This window comes from Sinocyclocheilus rhinocerous, unplaced genomic scaffold (genome assembly GCF_001515625.1).
Source record: "Sinocyclocheilus rhinocerous isolate Xijiao unplaced genomic scaffold, SAMN03320098_v1.1 scaffold865, whole genome shotgun sequence".
NCBI lineage: Eukaryota > Metazoa > Chordata > Actinopteri > Cypriniformes > Cyprinidae > Sinocyclocheilus > Sinocyclocheilus rhinocerous.
This window is the reverse complement of record NW_015646167.1, coordinates 305463-315572: the sequence shown is the minus strand read 5'-3', so window position 1 is coordinate 315572 and position 10110 is coordinate 305463. Positions and strand designations below refer to the sequence as shown.

The window sequence follows — 10110 nt, the reverse complement described above, 5'->3', positions numbered from 1 at the left end:
TGTCTTCAGATGCAGGCTCTTGGAGCTGAAGCACTTTTTGCAAGTTGATATCTGCATAGTTTTAAATGGTTTTTAGTATGTTGCAATACAAAGCTCTTAAGAAAATACTTACAAAATGCTTAAGGAATTGCATACTTAAGAAGACTTCTGTGAATCAGGCCCATGATTGCTTTGAAAATCCGCATATCATTCATGTACACAGGACAAATACAGGTAGTTACACACCTAAGCATGTGCAATAGTAATAGTGATTACTATTGCCTTTGCAAACACCATTAATTACAGAAACACAATGACACCTTTGATGTAAACAGGTTTATTAATCTTTTCAGCCACAGTGATCTACCTGTTGCAAATAGTTCCTCTAAGTAGAAAGAACCACAAGCAGACCTGAATGATGTGGCTTACAATCCAGAGAAACTGTACAAAAAAGGTTTGTATTACGCATTTGTACAAACTGAAGCTTTCAGCAGTGAATATAATATGATATTCAGCACTCTGACTAGAGCATGTTTGGCAAGCTTGAAACATTCAAACCCACTGCTTTAAAGAGTAAATTACAGGCACAAAACACACACGCACACAAAGTAAAGCTGTAAAAAGTGTACATTTGTAAAAACGCACACCACCATTGTGTCAAGATGACAGCTAAAATTAGAATATGCAAAGGCTCTCTCTCTATCAGACACATATACAAACAAATATAAACAGGTTATTATAAAAAGAGAATGTGTAGCCTCAGCTAAAACAACGAGGCCCATTGAGGCAGGAAAACAACCACATTCACACACAATAAAGCAGATTACTGGCTTACAAAAATATATTCACAGCTGCCCACTGCAGCTCTATGGCACATTTAAGATAAGATAAACCGTCTTAGTCCATCACACATAGCTTTCCCATAGTCAAAATCATCTTGTACGGGGATTAAACCTGCTCCTGAAATAACTGTTCCGTGTTCACTGACAGTCCTTAAAGTAAGTCCCAGACAAGGCTCAACGCGTTTCCTGAAAACCGTCTTTACATGGTGAAAGAAAAACAAACCCAGTGCAAATCGGAAAAAAGGCTGCACTGCTACATCGGAAACCTGAGAGGCATCACACTCCAGCAACAACAGGGCATCCTGAAAGCATTGCTGGTAAACAATGTAAACATCAATTTAGGGACCCGTCCAAACAAAATGAAATCTATGAATGAATTATTCATATTTCAGATCAGTGTTCCAGGTGACCTGAATTGTAATTTGCTGTCAGAGCGGGTTTAAATTCAATGGATTTTGGAGGACTTCAATCTAGACTTTTAGACATTCATTGATAAAGGTTTACAAACCCAGCAACATGCCAAAAAAAAAAAATCCAGGAGACTGCAAAAAATTGAAGGATTTAAAAAATCGGCTATTCTACAATTAAAATCGATGCAGAATTACTATCTTACCACCCTTCACCCAAACAAACAGCATTATAGGTTTGGCAGTAGATTATGGGTCGTCAGCAGTGCAGTTTTACAATCAAAAGTTCTAGCTCTCAATAACTGCTGACTCCTCCTCCTGCCCCCTCTCATTGGTTGAGCCCAATGGGCCGGCCCACCACAGCACCAGAGCATTGTCCTGTTGTACGCCTTTTGATGACATTACATTCCCCTCGTCTGAATCAGACTCGGAGTCCTCACTGTCAGACGGCCAACAGAACTTACGCTGACCACTGGATGAAGCCACCAATGGCATGAAAGGGTGCACACTGTAGAAATGAGAGAGTAAGAAAAGGGAGCAGGTAAAATTAGCTATATTTACTCATTTGCATTTATTTATTTAGCAGATGTTTACATTTCAGTTGTGTTACAGATGCGATGCTGTCACCTGCAAGCTCTGGCAAACATATTAAACATAGCCCTATTGACAGTATTCGAGTCATCCTTCAATTAGGGGCACATCTTGAAAAATGCTATTAATATTTCACTTATATTAAAAACATTTATCATATGTGATGTGCAGGAATGGAGTTCTGATCATTGCCATGATCCATCAATCAAGTGGATTGGTATTATGTGTGGATATTTTGATATTGCGTGTGATCTTAATGACAAGTAATGGTGTCTCAACTGAAAACTCAATTGTTGGTGCTTGGTAATGAAATCAGCATTGTGGACAGTGATTCGTTTTCATTTAAAACACACAAATTAGATTTACACTTGCGTTCGAAAGTTTGGTGTCAGTAAGATTTTTCTTTTTTGAAAGAAATAAATGCTTTTAGTCAGCAAAGATGCATTAAATTGATCAAAAGTGTCAGTAAAGACATTGTTACAAAAGAGATTTCCAACAAATGCTCTTCATTTTAAACTTTCCATTCTTAAAAAAAAATCACAAAATATTAAGCAGCATGACTGTTTTCAATATTGACAATAATAAGAATTTGTTTGAGCATCATTATAATTTCTAAAGGATCATGTGACACTGAAGACTGGAGTAAAGGAGAACATTTATTTTAAACTGTAATAATATTTGACAAAATTAATGCAGCCACGGTGAGCATAAGACACTTCTTTCAAAAACATTCAAAAACCTTACTGACCTCAATTTTCTTTTCCAACAGTAGTGCATTAATACAACATGAATTGATAATATGCTTTTTAAGTTCTTAGGAAAAAGTACAAATTATAATTCCCCTAATTTTAATAAACATATTTCAGAGGACCCAAAAGGCTGGGTAGGGGACAAACCCAAAACAGAGAAATGCTGCTGCAATCTTAACCTTTTAGTACTCCTAAAATTAGGAAAATGAATTACAGAGCCACGATAAAAGGTGAAGTGATTATCCATAAAAGCTATGATTTTAAAGAGTTCATGAACTTTACATTTTATACATCACTTTAAGTTTTTAATTCTCTACATTTTCTACATGTTATTTAAACAATGCTAATTATACCTGATGCCATTAGTACAATCGGTGTGCGCCTGAAACTGTAGCAGTGGCTGTAGTGGCTCCTCGTTCCCATCAGGTGGCGCTGTGAGGGTGTCCCACACTGACACCACACCGTCTGTGTCCCCACTCAGAAGATATCGGCCAGATCTATTTCAGACACACAAATATCTACATAAGCAAAACATAAATGGGTCTAAATACTATGCTGTCGTTTTTAGTAAAACTGTGTATCTTTATCTTACTGGTCCAGGTCAAAGTAGATCCGCTGGTTTGTACTGACGTTCCTGTGCATGGAGAACAGAACTTGTCCCGGGTCTCTGAGGTCCCAGCACAGGATCTCTGAGTCCTGAAAGCAGTGACGCATAACATTAGCTGGAGAATTCAAAACATGCAACAAATAACAGTGTTTCTAATTGGTGGATGTATCTGTCATATTGAATTTGGCAAAGTAAACCTGTGAGGCACAGAAGCCCACTGACCTTGCGACCACCCGTGTACATGTGATAGCCGTTGGGTGAGAACAGCAGGTGTGTAAGGCCTCCATGGTGTCGAGCGGGCAGCAGAGCCAGCAGAGAACCGTCCTCACAGGAGTAAAGGCCGGCCGAATGAGAGTACGACCCACAGGCGTACATGGAATGGCACGAACTGAAGGCAATACAGGAGATTATGCCTGTCTGACCCTGTTTCTTGACTTAAAAGAAGAATGAGGAGGTATAAAATGAGAGGAAGAAAAACAGGAACAAAAGTTAATTGTAATTAGTTTGGTTTCATATTAGAAATCCATGAACAATCACTGAATAATGAGAAACTACAGAGCCAAGTGTCCAGACGAGGAAGAAGCTGACTTTATCAAGTCAAACTACGCAACTTTTCACATTAATATAGAATTCAACTGATGTGCGATCACAGGTGTACACTGCTGTTCAAAAGTTTGGAGAAAAGATTCTTTAATGTTTTTGAAAAGTCTCTTATGTTCACCAAGCCAGCATTTATTTGATAAAAAAAAAAAAAAATTATTGTAAAATATTATTACAATTTAAAATATATTTTTTCTATTTTAATATATTTCAAAATGTAATTTATTCCTGTGATGCAAAGCTGAATTTTCAGCATCATTACTTCAGTTTTCAGTGTCACATGATCCTTCAGAAATCATTCTAATATGCTGATTTGGAGTCTTATTATCATTGATGAAAAAAGTTGTGCTGCTTAATATTTTTTTGAAAACATTTTTGATTGGGATTCTTAGATTAATAGAAAGTTCAAAAGAACAACATTTATTAGAAATAGAAACCATTTGTAACATTATAAATGTATTTACTGTCACTTTTGATCAATTGAGCACATCCTTATTGAATAAAAGTATTAATTTCTTTAAAAAAAACATTTGACCCTAAACTTTAGACCGGTAGTGTATGTATATCAGCTGCTTCATGACAACTTGGTATGTGTCTCATCCAATCAGAACATAAAGATGAAACTATATTATCCATTTTACAATATCAGTTTTTTTTTTTAATTTTCAATTTTTTCAGTTTTTATCCAAATTAAGTCAGATATTTTATGAAAAAAAAAGTCTCTTTTCATTTGCATCTACGTTTAAAAACTGAAAATAATATAATGTAATCTAATCTAATAGGCAGCATCTTTCAACCCTTCATCAGTCTGAACAAAGATCTTTTGTGTCGCATCCAGACCAATAATTACAATAGCAGTGTTGAAACACCATGAATGAGTCAGTCACTACAAACATGCTAAGATAATTATATCCACAGTTACTGTCTAGATCAGAGCCATGCATGCCATGTTAGCTTAATCAAGCCAAATATGTGTTTCCCGCCATGAATGTGTTTGGAACGAATCCACCCAAACAAACAAAAAGAAATGAAATAGGATTACAGGCATTCCACACCCATGCCAGCCAACCAGCCGTCTTAATGACCCCGATTAAGAACCGTTTGAAGAGTGAGCGTGATTGATATAGCGGTTATTCCTCTACAAGAGGGACCCTCACCCAGGGTGGGCCTCTGCTCGCAGTCTCTCCCAGGACGGTCGGTGTGGAAGACCCTGACTATTTTGTCAAAGCCGCAGTAGAGCTGAGAGCCGTCAGGAGAGAAACAGAGGGAATGTGCCGCTGTCAGCTCATCCAGGTGGTTGTAGGGTCGAAAAGATGCTCGGAGGTCCCCGTAAAACGCGTCCCATATGTGGACAGGGTTGTCCCGGCTACTGCTGGCAATGCTGAAGGGAGAAGAAAAGAATGAAGGAAACTGGAATATATTGCAAAATCTTAAACCCCCCCCCCAACCACCCAAATCTATTGTTTTGGGAAAAACAAGAGATCGCAACATCAGACTTGACAGTCAGACTGGCTTTCTTTCAAACTTGCAACACAAAAGACCCATTCACAATAGATAATCTAACAAATGAAGAGCTAAACAATTTGAAATGAAAGATGGCGTCTACTGCGAGATAAATGAATAAGGCATATGAGTACATGCCCTTCAGAAGTTTGGAAAATCCCTAGACAAAAGGTTTTGGTATATCAGCATAAAGACTTACCATTGATAAGGGAGAATACAAACTAATAAAACAGCTTTTTACCTAAATTAAAGATTTCAGAACATAGAGAAGTACTAGAGCTGTTTATAAACCATCTCTGCGCTTTGGGATGGAACAAAATGCAAGTTCTCATGTGAATACCTGAGATCATGCAAGGTTTAAATACTCTCATGAACATATTTTAAAGAAAGTGGACGCTATGATTTTACTGAAAAACTGAAATTACAGTGATGTTTTATTCACCAAATTCAATCAAAACACTTGGAAAATGATCAGTGAGTCACATACATTTTTTGCTCACACTCTTAAGGTGTGGTCACATTAATCAATGCTCGGCGAAATTTTTGCAGACAAAATCCAATTATTCCAGTAATTATTATTCCTGTGTGTTGGGGAGTTTTGCATGAGGGCATGAAAGTTTTCTGTGCAGATTTTGTTCATGTGAATTGACCAAGCTGACCAACAGAAAGCTGCTTGTTTTGAAAGCAACTTCTGTGTGCTGTACTTTATACGTCACAACGTTATCGACAACAGACCTTTTATGTCTAAATTTTGCTAATGTGACCACACATTTAAGGAAGAATAAGTCCATTCGTATTCCCAATCCTAGGTATTCCTATTGAAATGACTAGATTTTGTGTGAAAATTCACTGCACAGCAGTAAATGTCACCGCACCTTTAGGTACTTTATTAAGCATTAAAGGGGTCATATGATGCGATTTCAGCCACCATGTCGTGAAGGCGCTGTGTGTTTCGTTGCTTTGTAAAAATCGACGAGTTTCAGAAAGGCAGGGCATAGAGGAGAAAAAATAATGTACAGTATGAGGAAAATAATGTTTTTTTTTTAACTTAAACCGCATAAACACATTTCATTACACCAAATACACAAAATAATGTTCTTTTTAGCAACATCATATGACCCCTTTAAAGTAAGTCACCATATACTGCCATTACATTCAGTCTACCCAACCAGCTATTTATTAAAAGAACTCCGCTTGTGTTTCACAGTTTAAAGTCAAATGGGTTTGGAATGACAAGAGGGTGTGTAAATGATATCAGAACTTCTATTTTTGGGTGAACCATTCTCTTAAGTACAGATCTGACTTTCTGTCTCTACAGGAGGCCAGCATAGTTTAAAAGTGTATAATGAGAAACTACACCAAATGACTTGAGTCGAGATGGAGGAAGTAAATGACCTGAATACTAAGCACCGCCCCTGGAGGGAACAGCCAATCATAAGTCAGAGATAATGATCAACCCCTGCGGACATTCAAGCTGCTCTTCAGCCAATGGCAGCAGTCAGAACATCACGCCACGAATGCACCTGAAAGAGCTTTACTCGAAAACTGCTGCGTTTCACGATGCTTCAGTTATACCTGTAAACAATATCACTGCAACCAGACAGAATATGACAAATTGTTACTGAGCACGTCTCATCTGACTTCTTTAACCTCATCCTCTTCATCTTTATGAGTTCTTTATCAATTTTACAGTTTCGTCCTTGACCCACGACTTGTCATTCCTTCCTTTTCTTTGTCATTTTCGGTCGCTGCAGGGCGGATTCTGTAATGCCAAACAACGTTTGATCAGAACTGATGCTGCGTGTGGGTGAAACAGCACATGCCACAGTTAACGAGCCCTCGTTAGTAACCTGCCGCAGCTATCCGTGACGACTGGCATGGATTTGGACTGATTTCTGTTCCATTGCCTTTTGTCCCACAAAAAACATAACCATCAAAGAGAACATCATTAAATGAGAACTGAAGCGACAGAGGACTGGAGAGGAAGAATAAGAGACCACTTACATCCTCCCTAAACAATTCCAGCACTACTTTCAGTTTACCCCAACACACACACACACACACGAGAGAGAGAGAGACAGAGCTGGGAAAAATAACACGTCAATTTCTGTGAAATTATAAACGCAGCATCAATTTCACTTCCTGAAGTAGCTATGCTAATGTATTTTCCCCCACAACCATTCTCTAAAATAACAGTATAAGATCACACTTGTATTAATTGTGAAAATGAATGTGCAAAATAAATTAATGGAAAAAAATTACCTGACAGCTTAAACAAAGAGCTGACAGAACACTGGGTTATAATGGGTTTGTGTGAATATTGTTTTAAGTTCACTTAAAAGTTATGAATTTTTTATGTTCTGCAAATGTTAAAGGGGTCATATGATGCTTTTTTAAAGATCATTATTTTGTGTATTTGGTGTAACAGAATATGTTGACATGCTTTAATGTTCAAAAAACACATTATTTTTCAAATACTGTACATTATTGTAGGTCCTCTATGCCCCGCCTCTCTCAAACGCTTCGTTTTCTACAAAGTCCCTCCTTCCGACAAGCACAGTCTGCTCTGATTGGCCAGCTGACCCAGTGCATTGTGATTGGCCGAACACCGCAAGCACTCGTCAGAAATGTAACGCCCCTTACCATGATCGCGAGCTTCATCTTTCAAAATAAATGTAAAGACAGAGCCCCAAAGGGGAACAGTGACAGACACAGTGATGAAGCTGGTGTGTGATGTGTGTGTGTGTGTCTCTCTCTCTCGATCGATGAGCAAAACTCCGCATTTGAACAAGGAAAACTTGAAATCGCATCATATGACCCCTTTAATAAATGATAAATAAAACATTTGATAATTTGCAGTTTAGGCCTGATTTTCAATTACACTGTAATGTTGAATGGCTATAATTATTCAGTTAATTCACATTTAATTATTTAACTTATACTAACTATAATTAACGACTAACTATAACTATACATTTTCATATATATATATATATATATATATATATATATATATACACACACACACACACTAAAGGGATGTTGTTAGGCACGGTGCAAAGATCAGTCATATTTCAGAGCCAGTACTAACAGTTTTATAAGCGGATGCAATCAAAACCGCTCAGTCACTCCAGAGGGTTTCGCAGAAGGTACAGGAAATGTGAGCAGCCTCAAATACAAGCCTTGAAATTTTCACTCTGGGTTGAATCCAACAATCTCTGCCAGAGGAGGAGACAAGGCTCATCAGCACTGATCATAACAGAAGGGAAACAAAGCAATGCTGATCCAGAACAATAGCAGCTTAATTAAACAAAACACAATCTCTTTAAAGACATGCCATGTCTCTGGAAAGAATTAACTGGGCCACTTTGTAAAGCAGGCAATGGAGATTGTAAAAATGTGCGTGTGGACATCAGTGATTGAAACTTGACCATTTGATTCAAATGGTTAATTAAGAATGTAATTCTTTGGGTGAACTATTCCTTTAAAATCGTTGTCTTTCCTGATAGCTATGAATATCACATTACATTAGTCTTCACTAAGCATCAGTGCACTTTTGTAATGTGAAAAGCACCAGAAATATTGGAAAAGGCTTCTAGCGATCCTCCTCTAGATCAGGGGTCACAAACCTTGGCACGTAGAGCCTGTTTTATTTCGTTATGAACTGAATGAGAAGCCAGACACAATTATTCTCGGCAGCAAAAACAGGATAATGCATTTGCACGTTGCATATCAATTTGGGCACTGCCACACAGGTCCGACCTTGTCAGCAGCACTGCTGAACGGATAATAGCCTACAGTTTGTTCTGCTTTTTTTCTTGCCTGCTAGCTTTCAAAACAGCTATTGAGATAAATACAAAATGACCACTATTAATGAGGGTTTCAATCCACCCAGTAAACACAGTCCTAAACATTCCACACACAAACCACAATGACAGTGATTCTCAAAACAGCATAATTATGGAAAAAGCCTGTTCTTAACACTCTTAACCCAAAGGCAACAGACATTATAGAAAATATTACAAAACAAATATTTTGTAAATAAATACACTACAGATCAAACGTTTGGGGTCAGTAAGATTTTGAAAAAATAAATTAATACGTTTATTAAGAAAAAACGCACTAAATTGATGAAAAGTAACAGTAAAGATTATAACAGTAAAGATTTATATTGATACAAAAACATTCGACTTCAAATAAATTCTGCTTTTTTGAACTTTCTATTCATCAAAGAATCCTGAAAAAATGTCCACAAAATTATATTATATTATATTAGCATTTTAAGATAATTTCTGAAGGATCATGTGACACTGAAGACTGGAGTAATGGCTGCTGAAAATTACATTTTAAAATATATAAAAAGTTATATATAATACATATAATAAAAATATTAACATGTTATATTAAATTGTAATAATATTTCACAACATTGCAGTTTTCAGATCAGATAAATGCAGCCTTGGTTAGCCTTTTAAAAACCTTTGAATATATATATATATATATATATTAGGGGTGTAACGGTACACAAATATGACGGTTCGGTACGTACCTCGGTTTTAACGTCACGGTTCGGTATGATTTCGGTACAGCAGGGGGAAAACTTTTTTTTTTTTAAATGGTTTACTGAACAAGTTGCTCTTTCTTTAAATACATTCAGTTATAGTTTAAATGTTCTTAGTGATAAAAATCTACCTCAGCTTATGCTTAAAACTATAGGGAGCCCTTTTACATTATAAGGTTACAATTAGGCCTAACAACTTAACCCAAACTGAAATGTAATTACTATTTATTTTTAAATAGATGATCAACACTCAACTTTAAAAAATAAATAA

The 10110-nt window shown here is 36.8% G+C and overlaps 1 protein-coding gene across 2 annotated transcripts in view; it reads right to left on the bottom strand.

Annotated features, from left to right (window-relative positions):
• Window positions 1-311: 311 nt before the first annotated feature.
• LOC107707069 (telomerase Cajal body protein 1-like) overlaps window positions 312-10110 on the bottom strand; it is a 15099-nt gene continuing 5300 nt past the window's right edge. For both annotated transcript variants that reach the window (XM_016510947.1, XM_016510948.1), the window contains exons 7-11: window positions 4933-5156; window positions 3398-3609; window positions 3161-3264; window positions 2922-3065; window positions 312-1736 (exon numbers count right to left, since the gene is read on the bottom strand). In XM_016510947.1, the coding sequence (XP_016366433.1) occupies window positions 1517-1736; window positions 2922-3065; window positions 3161-3264; window positions 3398-3609; window positions 4933-5156 (904 nt within the window). In that variant the 3' untranslated portion in view covers window positions 312-1516. The remainder of the gene's footprint in view (window positions 1737-2921; window positions 3066-3160; window positions 3265-3397; window positions 3610-4932; window positions 5157-10110) is intronic.